The 25,497-nt window shown below is 40.3% G+C and overlaps 5 protein-coding genes and 1 long non-coding RNA gene across 6 annotated transcripts; 5 read left to right on the top strand and 1 right to left on the bottom strand.

The window, feature by feature from the left end:
* Window positions 1-27: 27 nt before the first annotated feature.
* Window positions 28-2,180, top strand: LOC116718027 (tripartite motif-containing protein 16-like). Its single transcript, XM_032559663.1, has one exon. The coding sequence runs from the start codon at window positions 85-87 to the stop codon at window positions 1,780-1,782; it is 1,698 nt and encodes a 565-aa protein (XP_032415554.1). The 5' UTR covers window positions 28-84; the 3' UTR covers window positions 1,783-2,180.
* Window positions 2,181-2,789: 609 nt separating this feature from the next.
* Window positions 2,790-24,489, top strand: LOC116718042 (tripartite motif-containing protein 16-like). The gene is given in 4 exon segments (XM_032559670.1): window positions 2,790-3,415; window positions 22,351-23,655; window positions 23,657-23,713; window positions 23,715-24,489. Coding segments are annotated over 3 exon segments (1,680 nt in total). The 5' UTR covers window positions 2,790-3,415; window positions 22,351-22,389; the 3' UTR covers window positions 24,072-24,489.
* Window positions 4,138-6,675, top strand: LOC116718048 (tripartite motif-containing protein 16-like). The gene is made up of 2 exons (XM_032559684.1): window positions 4,138-4,608; window positions 4,744-6,675. Exon 2 carries the CDS (start codon window positions 4,957-4,959, stop codon window positions 6,625-6,627), a length of 1,671 nt encoding a protein of 556 aa, XP_032415575.1. The 5' UTR covers window positions 4,138-4,608; window positions 4,744-4,956; the 3' UTR covers window positions 6,628-6,675.
* LOC116718076 (uncharacterized) lies at window positions 7,309-8,392 on the bottom strand. Its single transcript, XR_004338868.1, has 3 exons — window positions 8,174-8,392; window positions 8,011-8,095; window positions 7,309-7,587 (listed from the first exon to the last, which is right to left on the bottom strand). It is a non-coding gene; the product is annotated as an uncharacterized LOC116718076 (long non-coding RNA).
* Window positions 12,603-15,070, top strand: LOC116718059 (tripartite motif-containing protein 16-like). Its single transcript, XM_032559710.1, has 2 exons — window positions 12,603-13,068; window positions 13,150-15,070. The coding sequence occupies exons 1-2, from the start codon at window positions 12,603-12,605 to the stop codon at window positions 14,262-14,264; spliced, it is 1,581 nt and encodes a 526-aa protein (XP_032415601.1). The 3' UTR covers window positions 14,265-15,070.
* Window positions 19,434-21,543, top strand: LOC116718051 (tripartite motif-containing protein 16-like). The gene has a single exon (XM_032559697.1). The coding sequence runs from the start codon at window positions 19,449-19,451 to the stop codon at window positions 21,108-21,110; it is 1,662 nt and encodes a 553-aa protein (XP_032415588.1). The 5' UTR covers window positions 19,434-19,448; the 3' UTR covers window positions 21,111-21,543.
* Window positions 24,490-25,497: the final 1,008 nt, after the last annotated feature.

Below are 25,497 nucleotides of genomic sequence, written 5' to 3'. Positions count from 1 at the left end.
AAACATGATTGGTAGATCCGAGCTACGACTGATTTGTATTCTCAGGAAACAAAACTAATACAATCATTCTGACTGAGAGGAGAAATGGAGCTGAATCACCTGGACCCAGAAACTTTCTCCTGTTCCATCTGTTTGGATCTACTGAAGGATCCGGTGACTACTACCTGTGGACACAGCTACTGTATGATCTGCATTAAAACCCACTGGGATACAGAGGATCAGAAACGAATCCACAGCTGTCCTCAATGCAGGAAAACATTCATACCGAGGCCTGTGCTAAACAAGAACACCATAGTGCCAGTAGCAGCTTTAGTGGAGCAGCTGAAGAAGATTGGGCTCCAAGCTGCTCTTCCTGATCACCGCTATGCTGGACCTGAAGATGTGGCCTGTGATGTCTGCACTGGAAGAAAACTTAAAGCCATCAAGTCCTGTTTGGTCTGTCTGGCCTCTTATTGTGAGAAACACCTTCAGCCTCATTATGATGTGGCTCCGTTGAAGAAACACAAGCTGGTGGAGCCGTCCAAGAACCTCCAGGAGAACATCTGCTCTCGTCATAATAAGGTGATTGATATCTTTTGCCACACTGATCAGAAGTGTATCTGTTATCTCTGCTCTATGGATGAACATAAAGGCCATGACACAGTCTCAGCTGCAGCAGAAAGGACTGAGAGGCAGAGAGAGCTGGAGGAGAGACGAGGAAACATCCAGCAGATGATCCAGGACCAGGAGAAAGATGTGAAGCTGCTTCAACAGGAGGTGGAGGCCATCAATCGCTCTGCTGATAAATCAGTGGAGGACAGTAAGAAGATCTTCACTGAGCTGATCCGTCTCATCCAGAAAAGAAGCTCTGATGTGAAGCAGCAGATCAGATCCCAGCAGGAAACTGAAGTGAGTCGAGTCAAAGATGTTCAGGAGAAGCTGGAGCAGGAGATCACTGAGCTGAAGAGGAAAGACGCTGAGCTGGAGCAGCTCTCACACACAGAGGATCACAACCAGTTTCTCCTCAACTACCCCTCACTGCCAGCACTCAGTGAGTCTACACACTCATCCAGCATCAACATCCGTCCTCTGAGACACTTTGAGGACGTGACAGCAGCTGTGTCAGAGCTCAGAGACAAACTACAGGACGTCCTGAGAGACTCATGGACAAACATCTCACTGATGGTCACTGAGGTGGATGTTCTACTGTCAGAACCAGAACCAAAGAGCAGAGCTGGATTGTTAAGATATTCATGTGAAATCACTCTGGATCCAAACACAGCAAACACTAAGCTGGTACTATCAGAGGGGAACAGGAAGGTGACATGGATTAACAAACCTCAGTCTTATTCTAGTCATCCAGACAGATTCATTGGTTATACTCAGGTTCTGAGTAGAGAGAGTCTGACTGGACGTTGTTACTGGGAGGTGGAGTGGAGCGGGTCATGGGTTTATGTAGCAGTCGCTTACAAGAATATCAGTAAAAAAAATCAGAATGAATGCAAATTTGGAGATAATGACAAATCTTGGGCATTAAATTGTTCCAATTCTGCATTTGGTCACAACAACATCTGGACCTCCATCTCAGGTCCAGTTTCCTCCAGAGTCGGAGTGTACCTGGATCACAGAGCAGGTATTCTGTCCTTCTACAGCGTCTCTGAAACCATGACTCTCCTCCACAGAGTCCGGACCAGATTCACTCAGCCGCTGCTGGCTGGAGTTTGGGTTTATGTAGGTTCTGCAGAGTTCTGTAAACCCAAATCGATGTTTTCTCTGATTGTTGATCATTTTTCATGGTTCTGATGTCTCCACTCTGATGTTCTGTTCTTTGTTTTTCTAGATAAAATGTTTCTTTCATTTTTTTCTGAGTTCCAGGAGCCATAAAGGAAATCACTGCTGATGTTTTCTTCCATCTTTTTATGACACAGAAATATTTCTCCACATTTAAATCTAAACTTTTCTCCGCTCTAATATTTTTATCCTTTCATATTTATATTCACATATTTGCATGTTCCTGTTTAAATCAGTTCAGATTGTAGTGAACTAATCTTGCTGATGTTTGTTTATTGTGATCCAAAAAGAAACTGAAACTACCATAAAGTCAGAATAGATTATATTGACTTTTAAATACCTTATATTTAGATCAGAAAAATGAATGTCTACTGTTCTGTATCTTAGACTTTCTTCAATAAAATAAATTATTACAAAGAAATTTGCAGTTTCCCTTCATTATAATAATAAGTTGTGAGTTTTCTCATCTGAATTGCCAAAACATTTCCTTCAAAGTGTCTCATGATCTCCTGGTTTAGATCAGATGTTTGGTTTCTCCTTCATTCATCAAGAACACTCTGCTTCCTCCACTGCAGAGAGATTACAGAAACAAAGCTGAGCTGGAGATCCTGGTAGCAGGAATGAAGACGAGGTTGAAGCTCCTCCACTGGCAGTTTGTTGAACATTGAGCTTTAAACCTGTCAGAAACCATGGAGACATGTCATAAAACACAGGAGAGCTGCTCAGATGTTCAACCTTCAAATAAATGAACATGAAATGTAGAAATAGACGTCTGACAGAAACGTTTCCATTCTGGTTTATTTACAAAACATTTTAAAAACAATAAATTCACCAAATTGCTGTAAATACCAAGATATAATCACAGTAACTGTAAAAACTCAAACTTTAACCTGAGTTAAAAGTTTATGAGAAAAATTAAACTTTAAGAGGAAACTTGAAAACATGAAGAGACTTAGATTGTCTGAAACTGTGAAACCATTCCACAGATTTGGGTCAGAAACTGAGAATGTTTGGCCATTTAAAACCCTTAACTGTGCTGACTCTGTGTTGTGACGGTTCGTAATCCCAGATTAAAACTCTTTAAGGATTGTTGCACCTTGAAAAGAACTGAAAAATTCATATAGATTTTCACATTTGTGCAACTTTATTGAACAAAATCCACAGTTCGAGCACACAGCGTGTGAGAAGGATTCAGACGCAGCTCCTTTAAATCTGCACAGGTTGATCCGGTTTGCAGTGTTGATGTGAACAGGAAGAAGCAACTAAACAAACCACATTCCTGTTTCTGCAGCTGAAGTCTTTCACTCCAGAGCTACAGATTTACTCTCGTCGTTTGGTGAAACCTGAGCAGTTTCACAGAACTGTGCACAGGCAGCCGACTCTAAAGAGTAAGAACTAAATAAAATTAAACATGGAGGCTAAACACAGTCAGCCTGATTTATCCATTAAGACAATAAAAGAAACAGCAAAGAAATATTGATCATCCCCAGGGAAGCAATTAACTGAACACAGACAATTAAAACAGACCTGACCTGAGAAAACAGATGTTTATGGTTGGATCTGAAACTCTGGCAGTAAAGAAGACAACCGTAGTTTGTTAAAGGCTGTTGAACGGATTAACGGATCTAAGGGATCGCTACTGAAGGTAATTGAATCATTTCTGTGTAATTAAGCAGATAAATAATCTATTACTGACAGAGGATCTGTGACCAAAATGTTTTTAGATCTTTATCTTAAAAAGTTTCATTCATTAAAAAAAAAAAAAATCAACTTTCACTGTATTTTTTGTATAAAATGATGATTTTAGCACAACCTGGCTGTTCTAATATTGCATCAGATGTGGTTTTTGAAGATAACTATGAAGTCGTTTTTGCAGCAACATGCAGGAGAAAGAATAGTTTCTGAGTTATCAAGAATTGTTAACTGAGTAAGGAAGGTTTCAAAGTGTCCACAACCTTTTCAGGACAATCTCCTTGAGAGAGGGCAATAAAAAATAAAGTGCCACCAGTGCAGAGCTTGTTGAATCTGGGTGGCTCCTGGGTGTGAGTGTGAAAATTAAAGAAATGGTGAGAGCTAACACCTGTCCTGATAAAACCACCGATTAACTTTCTCATCCAAACGAGTAATTTATTAGTTTAAAAATCTGCTTTATAATAAATATACTGCATATGATATTACATTTTTACACAAAATAATCAGCTAAATGTGAAGGAGTCTAACTGCAATCAAATAAATCTGTGGATCTTAATAGTTGACTGATTTGACAATTATCAAAAACTTTTTTTTTTTTTATCAAAAATGGAAAATACATTTTTGCCAAGTTTGTATAATCAAATACAATCTTCAATTTTCCTTTGGTAAAAAACAGAAATGGTTGAATTTCTGCCTTTTTATTTAGAGCTAAGATACATTTTCAGCATATATTTATCAAGTAGGTGCTGCATCTTGAAACCGAGAGAGAAGCAAAAACTGAAATCTGCTGCAAAGCTGAAATATTATATTCAGAAACTATCTTCAGGTTTCAGGTTCTGTCCATCGGGAGAACCGGGACATTTCCCAGTGGCCTGGATTTGGTACCACTAGAGCTTTTTATCCAACTGTTTTGTTAAATAATTTGCTAGTGAGAATACTAATTTTTCTTATCAATAATTAAGGAATTATTGACTTGAAACCAGCTCTGATATCTTGCTGAAAACTTGCTTATAAGTTAATTTTGTCTTATTTCAAGTGTAAAGACATATCTGCTCTAGAAACTAGTCTAAAATACTTTTTGTTCTTTTTGAGTGTAAATTCACTTCTCATTATATGGAGCTGACATTTTAACTTTCCTCATGACAGGTCTGAACTCAACTATTGAAAAATACATATTAGTGGCATTGTCTTGTTCTTGTATTATTTAATTATTTTCTTAAAAAGTTACAACTTTACATTTGCTGAATTCTTTACTAATATAATCTCTCTTTCCTAATATAGACTCCCTTCTTCTAAAATTAATTCGGTACATTATGTCCCAGACTCAGATATTCCTGTTCTACCTGCTCTGGAAAACACCTTGATGATGGGTGGATCAAGAATGTGCTGAAGGTGACAGCTGATTGGCTGTGACGTCTCTGCACTGAGATGAAGATAAGAGCATAAACCTGTTTATGCTTTAAGGAAGTGAAACTAACACAGTAAATCTGACTGATGCAAGATATGGAGCAGAGTCAGGTGGACAGACAAAGTCTCTCATGTTCCATTTGTTTGGAGCTACTGCATGATCCGGTGACTACTACCTGTGGACACAGCTTCTGTATGATCTGCATTAAAACCCACTGGGATGTAGAGGATCAGAAACAAATCCACAGCTGTCCTCAATGCAGGAAGACATTCATACCGAGGCCTGTACTAAACAAAAACACCATACTAGCAGCTTTAGTGGAGCAGCTGAAGAAGACTGGACTCCAAGCTGCTCCTGCTGATCACTGCTATGCTGGACCTGAAGATGTGGCCTGTGATGTCTGCACTGGAAGAAAACTTAAAGCCATCAAGTCCTGTTTGGTCTGTCTGGCCTCTTATTGTGAGAAACACCTTCAGCCTCATTATGATTCAGTTACATTTAAGAAACACAAGCTGGTGGAGCCGTCCAAGAACCTCCAGGAGAACATCTGCTCTCGTCATAATAAGGTGATTGATATCTTTTGCCACACTGATCAGAAGTGTATCTGTTATCTCTGCTCTATGGATGAACATAAAGGCCATGACACAGTCTCAGCTGCAGCAGAAAGGACTGAGAGGCAGAGAGAGCTGGAGGAGAGACGAGGAAACATCCAGCAGATGATCCAGGACCAGGAGAAAGATGTGAAGCTGCTTCAACAGGAGGTGGAGGCCATCAATCGCTCTGCTGATAAATCAGTGGAGGACAGTAAGAAGATCTTCACTGAGCTGATCCGTCTCATCCAGAAAAGAAGCTCTGATGTGAAGCAGCAGATCAGATCCCAGCAGGAAACTGAAGTGAGTCGAGTCAAAGATGTTCAGGAGAAGCTGGAGCAGGAGATCACTGAGCTGAAGAGGAAAGACGCTGAGCTGGAGCAGCTCTCACACACAGAGGATCACAACCAGTTTCTCCTCAACTACCCCTCACTGCCAGCACTCAGTGAGTCTACACACTCATCCAGCATCGACATCCGTCCTCTGAGACACTTTGAGGACGTGACAGCAGCTGTGTCAGAGCTCAGAAAGAAACTACAGGACGTCCTGAGAGACACATGGACAAACATCTCACTGATGGTCACTAAGGTGGATGTTCTACTGTCAGAACCAGAACCAAAGAGCAGAGCTGGATTCTTAAGATATTCATGTGAAATCACTATGGATCCAAACACAGCAAACACACATCTGGTTCTATCAGAGGGGAACAAGAAGGTGACATGGATGGTTAACAATCAGTCTTATTCTAGTCATCCAGACAGATTCACTGATTATTTTCAGGTTCTGAGTAGAGAGAGTCTGACTGGATGTTGTTACTGGGAGGTGGAACGTCAAGGGTCATGTGTTTATATAGCAGTCGCTTACAAGAATATAAGCAGAGCTGGAAGTTGGAATGAATGTATATTTGGAAATAATGACAAATCTTGGGCATTAAATTGTTCTAATTCTACATTTGGTCACAACAACATCTGGACCTCCGTCTCAGGTCCAGTTTCCTCCAGAGTCGGAGTGTACCTGGATCACAGAGCAGGTATTCTGTCCTTCTACAGCGTCTCTGAAACCATGACTCTCCTCCACAGAGTCCAGACCAGATTCACTCAGCCGCTGCTGGCTGGAGTTTGGATTTATTACACTAGAGACTCTGCAGAGTTTTTTAAACCCAAATAGATTTTCTCTCTCATTGTTGATCAGGTTTCATGGTTCTGATGTCTCCACTCTGAGGTTCTGTTCTTTGTTTTTATAAATAAAATGTATTTTTTTTAGTTCCAGGAGCCAGAAAGGAAATTGCTGCTGATGTTTTCTGTCATGCTTTCTCTTTTCCAGGATTTCTCCAACCTTTAAATGTGGAGAAATTTAAAAATTTCTCCATATTTAAATCTAAACTTTTCTCTTCTCTAAAACTTTTTTCCTTTCATATTTGTATTCACATATTTGCATGTTCTTGTTAAAATTAGTTCAGATTGTAGTGAACTAATCTTGCTGATGTTTGTTTATTGTGATGCAAAGAAGAAACTTAAACTACCAAAGTCAGAACAGATTATATTTAATTTTAAATACCTTATATTTAGATCAGAAAAATGAATGTCTGCTGTCCTGTATCTTAGACTTTCTACAATAAAATCAATTATTAAAAAGAAATTTGCAAAGCTTCCCTTCATTATAATAAAAACTGAAGGTAGAAGCTGATGAACTGATTTTGTTTGTTTTCCATATCATTATCCATATATGTACAGTGAACCCTCGTTTTTCGCGGGGGTTACGTTCCAAAAAGAACCCATGATAGGCGAAATCAGCGAAGTAGAAAACTTTTTTATTTTTACAATTATTATATGCAACAGTTAGGGCTAGGCAGCTAACTGCGGCTACATAAGCAGCATCAGAAGAGTGGCCTTTTAAGGAGCCTGAGGTGTGAAAAAAACAGGAGGCAGTGCTTTTAGTTTTGGTGAATATATATTAAGTGATTTGAATAAAAAAAACCAACATACAATTACAACAACACAATGAGACACATGAGAATTGACTCAGAATAAATTGATTTCCAAATCATAAAGTCCATAGTCCATTCCTAGCTCGCCATCTTTCGATCCAGATGAGGATCTAATCCGACAGGTGAAAAAAAAACCCGACCTAAAAGGGCAGAAAACCCATTAAGTGTTTTATCAGAAACAATTATGTACAAATATAATATAAAGGAAATAATTATTAAATTTAAACATCTAGTTTATGCATACTAAATGCAAATGCAATAATTAGATTCCTAATAATTAAACAAACATTTCAATCGGGTTAAATTAACCATAATTTAAATAAAATCATATTTCAACTAATCAATTTAAAGTTAAAGTGCACTTCCAAAATATCAATCAAGAAAAATAAAATAAATTAATTGTCAAATACTCAAGCAGAGTGAGGGAAGGAAAATAAATAAATAAATAAATAAACTGCGCAATATCAACTTAAGTGTAGCTACATTCTGTTCTGATCAATTTTATCTTAAACTTCAGTGCCTCAGCATCAATGTAAATGTGTCCAAATTCAGCAACAAGTTACCTTTTAGAAGACAGTGGGCCGTACTGAGCCACAATCAGCACTAACAGAATCCCGGTGACGGTCCAGGTAAACAATGCCAGTGATTCTAATAAAACAACGCTCCAATGAGCAACCGAGCAGAAGTACCACATGAAAAAGTAATACTGTTAACAAATAAACTCACCCAGCAATCAAATCAATGGGTTCAAAGATTTTTGGAGGAATTCTTGAGGAAAACGCCAACAGCAAACCACAATCACAGTGGAACAGGTGAGGATCTTTTACTGCGCACTGGAGGCGGGACTTTAAATAAGTTAGCAGAGTTCGGGCAACACAGGAAGTGGGCCCGCAAAAATAAAAGTCCTTTACTAATTGCGGGTTACATATACAATGAAATATTCCATAATACATTGAAACCAAAGAACAAAACCTTTTTACAGGCCCAAACATTTGTTTAACAATTAAAAAGTACTGTATAAACTTTTTTTTTTTTTTACAAATAACTACTGTACTGTAAAATAATAATTTTAATATGAACTGAAAGCGGATTCCCGTGCCCGAATTGCGAAGATCAGCGCCGCCCCACCGCGACCTGAGTCATTGGATTAGAACGGGAGAAAATAAAAAATGATTATGAAAAAAACAAAAAAAAGTAGCTACAGTAGGACAAATAGTGACTCACGTGTATTTCGCTGCTCTTCTGACTGAGCCGCTGCAGCCTGACTCCGCTCTGTAGCGGGTTTTTTTCTTCTTCTAATGCCTGCGGTGCAGGTGTGTTTTTTCGAGAGAAGAACATAGTTATCTTTAGTTGTTGTCGATCTTTTTTCTTCTGGGCAAAAAGATTCTTATAAACCGACATGCCACCATCGATTATGTTAAATTAAGCAAGCTGTTTTACGTACGTGTACATATTATAGCCTACCGCAACGTTGTTGACACACAGGTAGAGAAGAAGCGGAGAGACTGTTTAGCCAATCAGAATGCAGAACACAATACACGATGCAAATCCGCGAACCGCGAAATAGCGAGGGTTCACTGTATACAGAATCCATCCATCCATTTTCTATTCACCCTCATCCGTAATGGGGTCGGGTGGTGCCCGACCCCATTGCTGGTGCCTATCTCCAGCTACGAGAGGCGGGGTCACCCTGGACAGGTCGCCAGTCTGTCGCAGGGCAACACAAAGAGGACAAACAACCATTCACACACACACTCACCCCTAGGGAGAATTTAGAGAGACCAATTAACCTGACAGTCATGTTTTTGGACTGTGGGAGGAAGCCGGAGTACCCGGAGAGAACCCACGCATGCACAGGGAGAACATGCAGAAAGACCCCGGCCGGGAATCGAACCCAGGACCTTCTTGCTGCAAGGCAACAGTGCTACCAACTGCGCCACTGTACACCATGTATACAGAATCACCATCCAATTAGATTTGATGCTTTGTTTCATTTGAACTCCTTAGACAATTGAGAAAAATGAATGTCTGCTGTTCCGTATCTTTCAATCAATCAAATTTTATTTGTATAGCACATTTCAGCAGCAAGGCATTTCAAAGTGCTTTACATCATTACAAACACAGAAACACAAAGCAACATAGAATCAACAATCAAAACACAGCATTAAGTCAGGTTCCATCAATAAATTTGTAATTGATTACATGTCAAATACAATCCTAAACAGGTGGGTTTTAGTCGAGATTTAAAGGAAGTCAGTGTTTCGGCTGTTTTACAGTTTTCTGGAAGTTTGTTCCAAATTTGTGGTGCATAGAAGCTGAAAGCTGCTTCTCCTCGTTTGGTTCTGGGAATGCATAGCAGACCAGAACCGGAAGACCTGAGAGGTCTGGAAGGTTGATACAACAACAGCAGATCTTTAATGTATTGTGGTGCTAAGCCGTTCAGTGATTTATAAACTAACAACAGTATTTTAAAGTCTATTCTTTGAACTACAGGGAGCCAGTGGAGGGACTTTAAAACTGGTGTTATGTGCTCTATCTTCCTGGTTTTAGTGAGAACGCCAGCAGCAGCATTCTGGATCAGCTCCGTATTTATATGGATGTCATTGAACACTTTTACAAGGGCGGTCTCTGTGCTGTGGTAACCATGGAAACCAGACTGGAAGGAGTCAAAGCGGTTGGTTATTGTTAGGAAGCTAGTTAATTGTTTACACAGCTTTTTCAATAACTTTGCTGATGAATGGGAGGTCAAAGGTCGGCCTGTAATTCTGCATTAGTGATTTGTCCAGATTGTTCTTTTTATCAGTGGTTTGATTACTGCTGTTTTAAAAGCCTGGGGGAAAACGCCTGATGAGAGCGATGAGTTTATTATTTGGATCAGATCATTAGCAATAACAGGCAGGACTTTCTTAAAGAAATGTTCTAGAGTTATAGATCTAGGACATCCAGAGAGCAGGAACTGGAGCTTATTTGACTTATAATTTCCTGTAGGGTTTTATAATTAAGTAGTTGGAATTGGGTCATTTTTCCTGTATTTGTTTTGTTTGGGCACAGCATTGGTACTGACTTTATAGTGGATGTACAGATTACCGTATTTTCCGCACTATAAGGCTCACCTAAAAACCTTCAATTTTCTCGCGCCTTATATATGGACCAATATTGAGCCACAACAGGTCTCGCAACTACAGTAAGCAGCCGCCGACTTAATTTTCCCCCGTAGAAGAAGAAGCGCGCGGTGCACGCTGGGTTTTATGTAAAGACCCCAAAATGGCTCCTATAAAGAGACACACTTATGACGCACAGTTTAAGCTCAAGGCAATCAGTCACCCAGTAGAACACGGGAATAGAGCAGCAGCGAGAGAATTTAACATGAACCAATCAATGGTGCGGAAGTGGATATATATTGTGATTGCACTAATGTTTGATTTACCGTAACAGTATCAGACTATTTTTTACGTGTTTATTGAATCGAGGAAAAGTTCCCCTCCACTATATGTTATACCTTGCTGTTGTTAAAAGATAAACTGTGTCACGAAAATACCACGTCACTGACTTTACCTCGGGGAAAATAATAAAACAGCTGTTTATTCATTTTGGGAATGAAGGGAGTTTTCAGAACGCTGGTTTGTAATCTATTAATAAAGTTTGACTGACCTATCTGACTATTTTGTTGACATTCCCTTTATCGCAGTTCCATCTAATGGATGCATAACGTAACCCCAGCCTTTACTGTAGCGTCTATTCTATGCGCCTTATAATGCGGTGCGCCTTATATATGAAAAAAGTTTTCAAATAGGCCATTCATTGAAGGTGCGCCTTATAATGTGGTGCGCCTTATAGTGCGGAAAATACGGTAATCCTCTGATTTTTTTGAATTTTCTCTGAAAAAACGCTGGAAAACTGGTTGCAGGCGGCATTAGATTGAAATTCAGGTGGTAACGTCATAGGAGGGTTTGTGAGCCTGTCAACTGTTGCAAATAAAGCTCGAGCATTGTTAATGTTTTTGTTTATGACATCTGCAAAGAAAGCCTCCCTTGCATTTTTTAGTGTTAAGTGATAGTTACGTAGTCTTTCTTTATAGATGTCATAATGAACGTGAAGTTGAGTTTTAAGCCATTTTCATTCTGCCCTACGGCGGCGTTGTCTTGCAGATCTAAATGTTTGTGCATTGCTCCATTGAGATTTCTTCTTACCAGACACAACCTTCATTTTAATTGGGGCAATGTAATCAATAATATCTGAAACTTTAGACTGACTTTCTTTGACTGAATCTTTGACTTTCTTCAATAAAATAAATTATTACAAAGAAATTTGCAGTTTCCCTTCATTATAATAATAAATTGTGAGTTTTCTCATCTGAATTGCCAAAACATTTCCTTCAAAGCGTCTCATGTTCTTCTGGTTTAGATCAGATGTTTGGTTTCTCCTTCATTCATCAAGAACACTCTGCTTCCTCCACTGCAGAGAGATTACAGAAAGAAAGCTAAGCTGGAGATCCTGGTAGCAGGAATGAAGACGAGGTTGAAGCTCCTCCACTGGCAGTTTGTTGAACATTGAGCTTTAAACCTGTCAGAAACCATGGAGACATGTCATAAAACACAGAAGAGCTGCTCAGATGTTCAACCTTCAAATAAATGAACATGAAATGTAGAAATAGACGTCTGACAGAAACGTTTGGTAGCAGGACTTCTGTTTGCTGTGAGAAGAGTTAAAGTTTTACAGCTTTTATAAAACGATACCTTATCAGCAACAAAAAAAACTAAACAGATAAGGATATGATGCAAACTTTCAGCTCTCTGTGTCCTTCTGCCATTTCAGTTCAGTGAGGAAAAAGGCAACAGATATTCCTGAGCAACAAAAACCTCCACACTGTGAAGAAATCAGATGTTAGAGATCTGAGTTTTGGAGACTCAGTCAGTTGTTTTGATCATAAATCTGTTGTGAAGATCTTTACGTGTTTTACGTTCAGTGTCCTCCTCTTCCTGTAATCTGATATCCCTCCCTCTTCTTTCTGGTTTCAAACACACCTTAAAGCTGAAGGTAGAAGCTGATTGGCTGCAGCCTCTCTGCACTGACACCTGATTGGTATATCAGAGCTCAGCGTTGTTTCTCTGATGAGGAAACGAAACTAACACGCTCACTCTGACTGAGAGGAGAAATGGAGCAGCAGGCAGTTCAGCTGGACCCAGAAACTTTCTCCTGTTCCATCTGTCTGGATCTACTGAAGGATCCAGTGGCTATTCCCTGTGGACACAGCTACTGTATGAACTGTATTACAAACTTCTGGGATGGAGGTGAGAAGAACAAAAGCTACAATTGTCCTCAGTGCAGGAAAACCTTCACACAGAGGCCTGACCTGCAGAAAAACACCATACTAGCAACTTTAGTGGAGCAGCTGAAGAAAACTGGACTCCAAGCTGCTCCTGCTGATCACCGCTATGCTGGACCTGAAGATGTGGCCTGTGATTTCTGCACTGGAAGAAAACTGAAAGCCATCAAGTCCTGTTTGGTCTGTCTGGCCTCTTATTGTGAGAAACACCTTCAGCCTCATTACGATTCAGCTCCTTTGAAGAAACACAAGCTGGTGGAGCCGTCCAAGAACATCCAGGAGAACATCTGCTCTCGTCATGATAAGGTGATTGATATCTTTTGTCGCACTGATCAGAAGTGTATCTGTTATCTCTGTTCTGTGGATGAACATAAAGGCCATAACACAGTCTCAGCTGCAGCAGAAAGTACTGAGAGGCAGAGAGAGCTGGAGGAGAGACGAGGAAACATCCAGCATATGATCCAGAACCAGGAGAAAGATGTGAAGCTGCTTCAACAGGAAGTGGAGGCCATCAATCGCTCTGCTGATAAAGCAGTGGAGGACAGTGAGAAGATCTTCACTGAGCTGATCCGTCTCCTCCACAAAAGAAGCTCTGATGTGAAGCAGCAGATCAGATCCCAGCAGGAAACTGAAGTGAGTCGAGTCAAAGATGTTCAGGAGAAGCTGGAGCAGGAGATCACTGAGCTGAAGAGGAAAGACGCTGAGCTGGAGCAGCTCTCACACACAGAGGATCACATCAAGTTTCTCCTCAACTACCCCTCACTGCCAGCACTCAGTGAGTCTACACACTCATACAGCATCAACATCCGTCCTCTGAGACACTTTGAGGACGTGACAGCAGCTGTGTCAGAGCTCAGAGATAAACTACAGGACTTCCTGAGAGACTCATGGACAAACATCTCACTGATGGTCACTGAGGTGGATGTTCTACTGTCAGAACCAGAACCAGAACCAAAGAGCAGAGCTGGATTCTTAAGATATTCATGTGAAATCACTCTGGATCCAAACACAGCAAACACACAGCTGGTACTATCAGAGGGGAACAGGAAGGTGAGATGGATTAACCAACCTCAGTCTTATTCTAGTCATCCAGACAGATTCATTGATCGGCTTCAGGTTCTGAGTAGAGAGAGTCTGACTGGACGTTGTTACTGGGAGGTGGAACGGAGCGGGTCAAATGTTTTTGTAGCAGTCGCTTACAAGAATATCAGTAGAAAAGGTCAGAGAGAATGTTTTTTTGGATATAATGACAAATCTTGGTCATTAAATTGTTTCAATTCTATATTTGGTCACAACAACATCTGGACCTCTGTCTCAGGTCCAGTTTCCTCCAGAGTCGGAGTGTACCTGGATCACAGGGCAGGTATTCTGTCCTTCTACAGCGTCTCTGAAACCATGACTCTCCTCCACAGAGTCCAGACCAGATTCACTCAGCCGCTGCTGGCTGGAGTTTGGGTTGGAAGTTCTGCAGAGTTCTGTAAACCCAAATAGATTTTCTCTCTCTGATTGTTGATCATGATTTATGGCTCTGATGTTCTGTTTTTCTAGATAAAATGTTTTTTTCTGAGTTCCAGGAGCCATAAAGGAAATCACTGCTGATGTTTTCTTTCATCCTTTTATGACACAGAAATATTTCTCCACATTTAAATCTAATCTTTTCTCTGGTCTATTTTTTTTCTTTCACATTTATATTCACATATTTGCATGTTCTTGTTTAAATAAGTTCAAATTGTTGTGAACTAATCTTGCTGATGTTTGTTTATTGTGATCCAAAAAAGAAACTGAAACTACCATAAAGTTAAAACAGATTATATTTACTTTTAAATACCTTATATTGAGATCAGAAAAATTTATGTCTGCTGTTCTGTATGTTTAACTTTCTTCAATAAAATAAATTATTACAAAGAAATTTGCAAAGTTTCCCTTCATTATAATAATAAGTTGTGAGTTTTCTCATCTGAATTGCCAAAACATTTCCTTCAAAGTGTCTCATGATCTCCTGGTTTAGATCAGATGTTTGGTTTCTCCTTCATTCATCAAGAACACTCTGCTTCCTCCACTGCAGAGAGATTACAGAAAGAAAGCTGAGCTGGAGATCCTGGTAGCAGGAATGAAGACGAGGTTGAAGCTCCTCCACTGGCAGTTTGTTGAACATTGAGCTTTAAACCTGTCAGAAACCATGGAGACATGTCATAAAACACAGGAGAGCTGCTCAGATGTTCAACCTTCAAATAAATGAACATGAAATGTAGAAATAGACGTCTGACAGAAACGTTTCCATTCCGGCTTTATTTACAAAGCATTTTAAGAACAATAAATTCACCAAATTGCTGTAAATACCAAGATGTAATCACAGTAACTGTAAAAACTCAAACTTCAACCTGAGTTAAAAGTCTATGAGAAAAATTAAGCTTTAAGAGGAAACTTGAAAACATGAAGAGACTCAGTTTGTCTGAAACTGTGAAACCATTCCACAGTTTTGGGTCAGAAACTGAGAATGTTTGGCCATTTAAAACCCTTAACTGTGCCGACTCTGTGTTGTGACGGTTCGTAATCCCAGATTAAAACTCTTCAAGGATTGTTGCACCTTGAAAAGAACTGAAAAACTCATATAGATTTTGGCTTTTGTGCAACTTTATTAAACAAAATCCACAGTTCGAGCACACAGCATGTGTAGTTTTCTCTTTTCCGTACATAATCACAGGTCATGAACTTTCAGCTCCCATCATGCATTGTGTTGATCTTAAAGGAGCATTATTACCAAAGAAATCTATGAAATAAAAAAATGAAGTAATTTTAGCACCTATTTAGCCATAAACCATATAAATTGTTTTATTAAAATACTAAATTAAATAAATTATTGCCCAATAAGATCATTATACCTATTAATAGAACATTTTCACATCCATAACATATTTTCAGGGCTCTATTCCTGCTGTTTTCCTCTAAACATGATGATTTCAGTTGAACGTCTATAAATGGAGCTTAGAGAAAAGCATCAGAGGAGGAATAGTTTCCCTGCTCTCCCATCCTCTGATACTTCTGCCTGTTAAAGTTACTTCATATACCCATTTTTTATAGTTGCTTTTACATTGTTAACTCTCATAGCTGAATTACTAAAGATTTAAGGTAAGATTTGAGGACTGTGGAACTTTTATTTTAATTGTTTACTTTTACTCAATTTTTTCTACTTCCTGGCTGAACAAGAGCAACAAGCCACTGGTTGGTACCGAGGACATTAGCAATACATGTAAAGACTTCAGTTGGTAGAACTGAGGGTTTCTTGACTGAATGTCAAAAACAACACAGGTTCTGATAATGAATCCACTCAACAACAAACAACTTCCCAGCAGCTCAGCAAGCAGCTCGTCTCCTGGAACGGCCTCAGAGCAAAGCTGAGGAATAAATCTCATACAAGACTTTCATTTATCTGTTACATAGTTAAAAATGACTTCATGTAGAACAAAAATATATTTTGAGTTGAAAATAAGAACATGTATGTAAAATATTACTGTGGTAATACGAGAACTCAAGAACAAAACTATAGCTGTAAGGATGAATGAATGAAAAAATTATTTTATTAGCTGTATAAAATAATCTCATTATTGTTTGTAGGTTTATTATTTTTTCTGGATTGGATTTCTGGATTCTCTCCGGATGGAGATGGCGACCCAAAGCCCAGAGAAGAACTAACGATTCATCGAAAAACTTCCTTCCTCTCTCCGGCGTGAACATTGTAGTGGTAATAAATCAGATTAGACGACTGACGGGACGGACCCCTGACCGAGATGATTCAGCTTGGCCAGCTTTGAGCCGAGAGACACCGTAGTCAACACATGCTGCACCGAAGAAACGTCAACAAGCAGCTGGAACCGACATAATCAACCAGTTAGAGCCATAACACATCCCATCATGTCTCCAACTGGAAACAAACCAAACTCTACTGAAAAACCAGTTTGCTGCTCTTCAGCAGGAGGGGAAGGCATACACCTGGACCCCAAACATCAACAAGAGGTTTGAGGTAAGATCAGCACAACTGCCTCAAAAAATGTCACCTAGAAACCAAAATTCATGCAATACTTATTATTGTAGGTGGATTTAATCTACCATTTTTCCAGAGCAAAGAGAACGAAGGTATTCTGCTTTCCTAATGACACAATGATTGATTTAACGGAGAAAATGCTTCCATTAATCACTAATCATCCAAATATCCAGAATCTAAACATGAATATAGGAGGTAATGATCTGGCCAAACAAAATCAAAAATGACTTCCAGCACCTTCTAAACACAATTGACAATCTGAAAATGAAGATGTTTATCAGTGGATCAATACCGAGAGCTGGACATGGAGATGAGAGTTACAGCAGACGGCTCATAATTAAGAAATGTATCATCATAGCATGCTGTGCCAGCTCAGTGACCCTCATTGACAACCACAACATCTTTGGGAGCTCTATCCATTCAGACAGGACGGAGTCGCTCTTCATCAAGCTGGAAGTGACATTTCACTGCTAATCTCTTCAATGTTTTTAACGCCAGGCCTCAAACACATGTAGCAAACAACAAGATCACTGACCCAGCAAAGATTGTAGAAGGACAAGAACAAAGCCAGCAGGCGCACACTGTCCCCAAACCAACTGATACGGACTTCAAGGCTTCAGCTGGAACCAAAGTTGGAGTGGGCTCCTTCACCTCCCCACTCCTTCAACATCTACTGGGAGGCAAAACTCTCCATCCAGGCCAGGACAGCTCATCAGAAATTATGTCACCTGATCTGATGATTCTGAACTTAGTGAGAAAATGGGTCGTCAGTTTTCACTAGGTACTTTTATCCCGAGCATCCAGAAGCTTGTTTCATAGATAAAATGAACAGATAAGTTCGGCCAGCTGCTTCTCTTCTTTGAGCCCACAAAGCAAACTTCACCTCATCAGAACCACCTGGTTCTGAGTGACCGGAGCGACCTCCACTCTGAGTACCTGAGATCTGAGACCGAGGTCCAGATTTTAGTTCTACACCTGTCTTCCTTTCAATGCATCTGGTCCCCAGCAGAACTATATGGAACAGCACCGATCCGGATCGCTAACAGAAAATTAGCAAAAAACACAGAAACCAAATGCAATGGTCTAAAATCAAACCTCAAATTCATAACCAATTTGCCACCAAGTCACTTAAACAGGCTTTGCTAAATATAAAGTCACTATCAGCAAAAGGACTGTTTGTTAATGACATCATCACTGAGCATAATATAGATATTATGTTTCAATCATAAACATGGTTGGATGACATTAACGAATCACCTGGTCGAACATAAATGGCATAAAACACGCCTTCATGTTTGCTATGACATCAACAAAGAAATGTTGATTTCAACTATCCAACTAAAAAAACTTTAAAGAAATTATTAATAAATCAAGCTTTTCTTCATACTGTATTGATATTATGTCTACAACATTTCTTAATAAAGTTCTGCCTGTCATTGCATCTGATCTGATTGAAATAGAAAACTCATTGCTCTCATCAGCAGTTATCAAACCACAGATAAAAACAATCTGGAGAAATTACTGCTGCAGAATTACAGGTTGATCTCCAACCTCCCATTCATGGCAAAATTATTGAAGAAACTGTTCAATCAGTTAAATCGCTGGTTCTGTTCTGCATCCCCAGAACCAGAACCAAACATGGAGAAGCAACATTTCACTTCTATGCACCACAAATCTGGAACAAACTTCCAGAAAACTACAAAACAGCAGAAACACTGAGTGCCTTTAAATCTGTATGAAGAGAGTTGACTTTGAATCACAATAAATGAAACATTGATCAACATATCTGGTGTTTATTGATGATTTTGATGAAAGATCTCTACAAAATGTGATGTTTGTTCCTAGTGACTGTGTTGTTTTTATCACTTTTTATCTTTGTGTTTTTATGATGTAAAGCACTTTGTGTTTCTGGAATGTGCTACACAAATAAACTTCAGTGACTGATTAGAGACCAACCTACAATTATCAGGCATGGAGTCCAGAGCAGGCTTATTGATCAGTGGTGACATGATGGCATGTTCAAAGCTTACAGATACAATCTCATTCTCCAAGCTGGTGTTTTGAATCTGGTGCACAAACGGTGCCAAAGTACTGAAGTCCTCTTAAAAAACACCAGGTGAGACTGGATTGATGGGAAGGCGTCATTTGATGGACTGCGTTGGTTGCAGAACCTGTGTTCATGTTAAAGTTTTACAGCTTCATAAAATAAGATTATAATGCAAACTTTGAACTTTATATGTCCTGCTGACGTTACAGTGCAGAGAGGAAACAGGCAACAAATTTACCTGAGCAACTAAACACGTCCAATTTCTGTAACAGCAATGATACTATTTTATTTTCTGATACTGTGGAAAAATAAGATGTTAGAGATCTGAGTTTTGGTGACTCAGTTGTTTTGATCATAAACTGTTGTGATGATGGTTAAAGTTCCAACGTTACTACTTTCAGAGCCCTCCTCTTCCTGGAATCAAAGTCTGAAATCCCTCCCTCTTCTTTTTCCATCTTCAAGCTGAAGGGAGAAGCTGATTGGCTGCAGCCTCTCTGCACTGAAACATGATTGGTAGATCGGAGCTACGACTGATTTGTATTCTCAGGAAACAAAACTAATGCAATCACTCTGACTGAGAGGAGAAATGGAGCTGAATCTGCTGGACCCAGAAAGCCTCTCCTGTTCCATCTGTTTGGATCTACTGAATGATCCGGTGACTACTACCTGTGGACACAGCTTCTGTATGATCTGCATTAAAACCCACTGGGATGCAGAGGATCAGAAACGAATCCACAGCTGTCCTCAATGCAGGAAAACATTCATACCGAGGCCTGTGCTAAACAAGAACACCATACTAGCAGCTTTAGTGGAGCAGCTGAAGAAGACTGGACTCCAAGCTGGCCTTGCTGATCACCGCAATGCTGGACCTGAAGATGTGGCCTGTGATTTCTGCACTGGAAGAAAACTGAAAGCCATCAAGTCCTGTTTGGTCTGTCTGGCCTCTTATTGTGAGAAACACCTTCAGCCTCATTACGATTCAGCTCCTTTGAAGAAACACAAGCTGGTGGAGCCATCCAAGAACCTCCAGGAGAACATCTGCTCTCGTCATAATAAGGTGATTGATATCTTTTGTCGCACTGATCAGAAGTGTATCTGTTATCTCTGCTCTGTGGAAGAACATAAAGGCCATGACACAGTCTCAACTGCAGCAGAAAGGACTGAGAGGCAGAGAGAGCTGGAGGAGAGACGAGGAAACATCCAGCAGATGATCCAGAACCAGGAGAAAAATGTGAAGCTGCTTCAACAGAAGGTGGAGGCCATCAATCACTCTGCTGATAAATCAGTGGAGGACAGTGAGAAGATCTTCACTGAGCTGATTCGTCTCCTCCAGAAAAGAAGCTCTGAGGTGAAGCAGCAGATCAGATCCCAGCAGGAAACTGAAGTGAGTCGATTCAAAGATGTTCAGGAGAAGCTGGAGCAGGAGATCACTGAGCTGAAGAGGAAAGACGCTGAGCTGGAGCAGCTCTCACACACAGAGGATCACAACCACTTTCTCCTCAACTACCCCTCACTGCCAGCACTCAGTGAGTCTACACACTCATCCAGCATCAACATCCGTCCTCTGAGACACTTTGAGGACGTGACAGCAGCTGTGTCAGAGCTCAGAGAGAAACTACAGGACGTCCTGAGAGACTCATGGACAAACATCTCACTGATGGTCACTGAGGTGGATGTTCTACTGTCAGAACCAGAACCAAAGAGCAGAGCTGGATTCTTAAGATATTCATGTGAAATCACTCTGGATCCAAACACAACAAACACACATCTGGTGCTATCAGAGGGGAACAGGAAAGTGACACGGATTAACAAACCTCAGGCTTATTCTAGTCATCCAGACAGATTCACTGATTATTATCAGGTTCTGAGTAGAGAGAGTCTGACTGGACGTTGTTACTGGGAGGTGGAGTGGAGCGGGTCAAATGTTTTTGTAGCAGTCGCTTACAAGAATATCAGCAAAGCAGGAAGTTGGAATGAATGTATATTTGGATATAATGACAAATCTTGGGCATTAGATTGTTCCAATTCTATATTTGTTCACAACAACATCTGGACCTGCGTCTCAGGTCCAGTTTCCTCCAGAGTCGGAGTGTACCTGGATCACAGAGCAGGTATTCTGTCCTTCTACAGCGTCTCTGAAACCATGACTCTCCTCCACAGAGTCCAGACCAGATTCACTCAGCCGCTGCTGGCTGGAGTTTGGATTTATAACACTGGAGGGTCTGCAGAGTTTTTTAAACCCAAATAGTTTTTTTCTCCGACTGTTGATCAGGTTTCATGGTTCTGATGTCTCTGCTGTTCAGTTCTTTATTTTTCTGGTTTCATTGTATTTTTTTTAGTTCCAGGAGCCATAAAGGAAATCACTGCTGATGTTTTCTTTCATCCTTTTATGACACAGAAATATTTCTCCACATTTAAATCTAAACTTTTCTCCGCTCTAAAATTTTTCCTTTCATATTTATATTCACATATTTGCATGTTCTTGTTTAAATCAGTTCAGATTGTAGTGAACTAATCTTGCTGAGGTTTCTTTACTGTGATCCAAAAAAGAAACTGAAACTACCATAAAGTTAAAACAGATTATATTTACTTTTAAATACTTTATATTTAGATCAGAAAAATGAATGTCTGCTGTTCTGTATCTTTGACTTTCTTCATTACAATAAATTACTACAAAGAAATTTGCAATGTTTCCCTTCATTATAATAAGTTGTGAGTTTTCTCATCTGAATTGCCAAAACATTTCCTTCAAAGTGTCTCATGTTCTTCAGGTTTAGATCAGATGTTTGGTTTCTCCTTCATTCATCAAGAACACTCTGCTTCCTCCACTGCAGAGAGATTACAGAAAGAAAGCTGAGCTGGAGATCCTGGTAGCAGGAATGAAGACGAGGTTGAAGCTCCTCCACTGGCAGTTTGTTGAACATTGAGCTTTAAACCTGTCAGAAACCATGGAGACATGTCATAAAACACAGAAGAGCTGCTCAGATGTTCAACCTTCAAATAAATGAACATGAAATGTAGAAATAGACGTCTGACAGAAACGTTTGGTTGCAGAACTTCTGTTTGCTGTGAGAAGAGTTAAAGTTTTACAGCTTTTATAAAACGATACCTTATCAGCAACAAAAAACCTAAACAGATAAGGATATGATGCAAACTTTCAGCTCTCTGTGTCCTGCTGCCATTTCAGTTCAGTGAGGAAAAAGGCAACAGATTTTCATGAGCAACAAAAACCTCCACACTGTGAAGAAATCAGATGTTAGAGATCTGAGTTTTGGAGACTCAGTCCGTTGTTTTGATCATAAATCTGTTGTGAAGATCTTTACTTGTTTTATTTTCAGTGCCCTCCTCTTCCTGTAATCTGATATCCCTCCCTCTTCTTTCTGGTTTCAAACACACCTTAAAGCTGAAGGTAGAAGCTGATTGGCTGCAGCCTCTCTGCACTGACACATGATTGGTAGTTCAGAGATCAGCCCTGTTTCTCTGATGAGGAAACGAAACTAACACACTCACTCTGACTGAGAGGAGAAATGGAGCAGCAGGCAGTTCAGCTGGACCCAGAAACTTTCTCCTGTTCCATCTGTCTGGATCTACTGAAGGATCCGGTGACTACTACCTGTGGACACAGCTACTGTATGATCTGTATTAAAAACTTCTGGGATGGAGGTGAGAAGAAGAAAAGCTACCATTGTCCTCACTGCAGGAAAACCTTCACACAGAGGCCTGACCTGCAGAAAAACACCATACTAGCAGCTTTAGTGGAGCAGCTGAAGAAGACTGGACTCCAAGCTGCTCTTGCTGATCACCGCTATGCTGGACCTGAAGATGTGGCCTGTGATGTCTGCACTGGAAGAAAACTGAAAGCCATCAAGTCCTGTTTGGTCTGTCTGGCCTCTTACTGTGAGAAACACCTTCAGCCTCATTATGATTCAGTTACATTTAAGAAACACAAGCTGGTGGAGCCGTCCAAGAACCTCCAGGAGAACATCTGCTCTCGTCATGATGAGGTGATGAAGATGTTCTGCCGCACTGATCAGAAGTGTATCTGTTATCTCTGCTCTATGGATGAACATAAAGGCCATGACACAGTTTCAGCTGCAGCAGAAAGGACTGAGAGGCAGAGAGAGCTGGAGGAGAGACGAGGAAACATCCAGCAGATGATCCAGAACCAGGAGAAAAATGTGAAGCTGCTTCAACAGAAGGTGGAGGCCATCAATCACTCTGCTGATAAATCAGTGGAGGACAGTGAGAAGATCTTCACTGAACTGATCCGTCTCCTCCAGAAAAGAAGCTCTGAGGTGAAGCAGCAGATCAGATCCCAGCAGGAAACTGAAGTGAGTCGATTCAAAGATGTTCAGGAGAAGCTGGAGCAGGAGATCACTGAGCTGAAGAGGAAAGACGCTGAGCTGGAGCAGCTCTCACACACAGAGGATCACAACCAGTTTCTCCTCAACTACCCCTCACTGCCAGCACTCAGTGAGTCTACACACTCATCCAGCATCAACATCCGTCCTCTGAGACACTTTGAGGACGTGACAGCAGCTGTGTCAGAGCTCAGAGATAAACTACAGGACGTCCTGAGAGACTCACGGACAAACATCTCACTGATGGTCACTGAGGTGGATGTTCTACTGGCAGAACTAAGAATAGAACCAGAACCAAAGAGCAGAGCTGGATTCTTAAGATATTCATGTGAAATCACTCTGGATCCAAACACAGCAAACACTAAGCTGGTACTATCAGAGGGGAACAGGAAGGTGACACGGATTAACAAACCTCAGTCTTATTCTAGTCAGTCCAGACAGATTCACTGGTTATTCTCAGGTTCTGAGTAGAGAGAGTCTGACTGGACTGTTGTTACTGGGAGGTGGAACGGAGCGGGTCAAATGTTTTTGTAGCAGTCGCTTACAAGAATATCAGCAGAGCAGGAAGTGGGAATGAATGTATATTTGGATATAATGACAAATCTTGGTCATTAAATTGTTCCAATTCTACATTTGCTCACAACAACATCTGGACCTCCGTCTCAGGTCCAGTTTCCTCCAGAGTCGGAGTGTACCTGGATCACAGAGCAGGTATTCTGTCCTTCTACAGCGTCTCTAAAACCATGACTCTCCTCCACAGAGTCCAGACCAGATTCACTCAGCCGCTACTGGCTGGAGTTTGGGTTTGTAACATTGGAGGGTCTGCAGAGTTCTGTAAACCCAAATAGATTTTCTCTCTGATTGTTGATCAGGTTTCATGGCTCTGATGTTCTTTATTTTTCTGGTTTCATTGTATTTTTTAGTTCCAGGAGCCATAAAGGAAATCACTGCTGATGTTTTCTTTCATCCTTTTATGACACAGAAATATTTCTCCACATTTAAATCTAATCTTTTCTCCGCTCTAATATTTTCTTTCCTTTCATATTTATATTCACATATTTGCATGTTCTTGTTAATATTAGTTCAGATTGTAGTGAACTAATCTTGCTGATGTTTCATTGTGATGCCAAAATGAAACTGAAACTACCATAAAGTCAGAACAGACTATATTTGCTTTTAAATACCTTATATTTAGATCAGAAATATAAATGTCTGCTGTTCTGTATCTCTTACTATCTTCAATAAAATAACTTGATTACAGAGGAATTTGTAAATATTTTCTTCATTATTAAAATAAATTAATCACTCTGCTGATAAATCAGTGGAGGACAGTGAGAAGATCTTCACTGAACTGATCCGTCTCCTCCAGAAAAGAAGCTCTGAGGTGAAGCAGCAGATCAGATCCCAGCAGGAAACTGAAGTGAAACTACAACGTCCCTAATCTTACGGCAGATGGAGCAGATATTGTTGAACTACATTTATCCGATCAGATTGAACTATTTAAACGGTTTGTAAGAAACTCTAACAGTCATCAGATAACATCCTGTTTTTTAATTCAGCCTCATGACAAGTGATGCATAATTAACAGCGCCCATATAGGAAGCAGCCTATTTCTGTGATATAGGGGACCAAATGTTTTAAGATCCTGTCTTCCAGAGCCCGAGCTATATTGGTGAAAGAACAGATGGCCGTCCCTGTTGGTGCGGCTCTCCAAACTAATACACCCGGCATATGGGCCTGCATCACAAGGTGTGGACGGGAACCATGCTGACAGGACGGGACCGCTCCATATCCACCGGAAACGGTGCAGACTCGCAGATTTTAGCCGCTCGGGTGGAGACAACGGCAGAGATTAGGTCTCCTCTAAAGGTTATCCTCATTCAGAGCCACCTCGGTTGAAAGGTGTGGAGATAATTTCAATGTCTCCCTATCAGAGCGCACTTGAGCTTTCCTTCTGTCGGCTCCACACATTCCTGGATCCTGTCCCAACTGAAAGGATTAGCAGACTTAAAAAAATAAATAAATCTCAGAGTGGATTAATTTCACACCTGGCAGGTCGATAACATCCACACCTGAGCTGGGATGATAGGAGTAGAGGAAGAAAAAGCACCTGAGCATCTAAAGCCTTTGTGTTTCTGCAGGTGTTTAACAGATACCCTCTACCGCCATCATGTGGCCAAACGGGGGATAATCCGCTGTTATTCTGCAGTTTTATCCACATTGAATTGCAAGAATAACAAAAAATGAAGAATAATGTGGTAATAATATGAGAAT

This window comes from Xiphophorus hellerii, chromosome 1 (genome assembly GCF_003331165.1).
Source record: "Xiphophorus hellerii strain 12219 chromosome 1, Xiphophorus_hellerii-4.1, whole genome shotgun sequence".
Taxonomy (NCBI): Eukaryota; Metazoa; Chordata; class Actinopteri; order Cyprinodontiformes; family Poeciliidae; genus Xiphophorus; species Xiphophorus hellerii.
This window is presented reverse-complemented; position numbering and strand designations above follow the sequence as displayed.

Excerpts from the sequence above, each read along its gene's own strand:
- LOC116718051 (XM_032559697.1), top strand. The coding sequence starts at position 19,449 with ATGGAGCTGAATCTGCTGGACCCAGAAAGCCTCTCCTGTTCCATCTGT.
- LOC116718027 (XM_032559663.1), top strand. The coding sequence starts at position 85 with ATGGAGCTGAATCACCTGGACCCAGAAACTTTCTCCTGTTCCATCTGT.
- LOC116718048 (XM_032559684.1), top strand. The coding sequence starts at position 4,957 with ATGCAAGATATGGAGCAGAGTCAGGTGGACAGACAAAGTCTCTCATGT.
- LOC116718059 (XM_032559710.1), top strand. The coding sequence starts at position 12,603 with ATGGAGCAGCAGGCAGTTCAGCTGGACCCAGAAACTTTCTCCTGTTCC. Across the intron at positions 13,069-13,149 it reads CCAGGAGAACATCTGCTCTC|GCCATAACACAGTCTCAGCT; the intron begins GTCATGATAAGG and ends ATGAACATAAAG.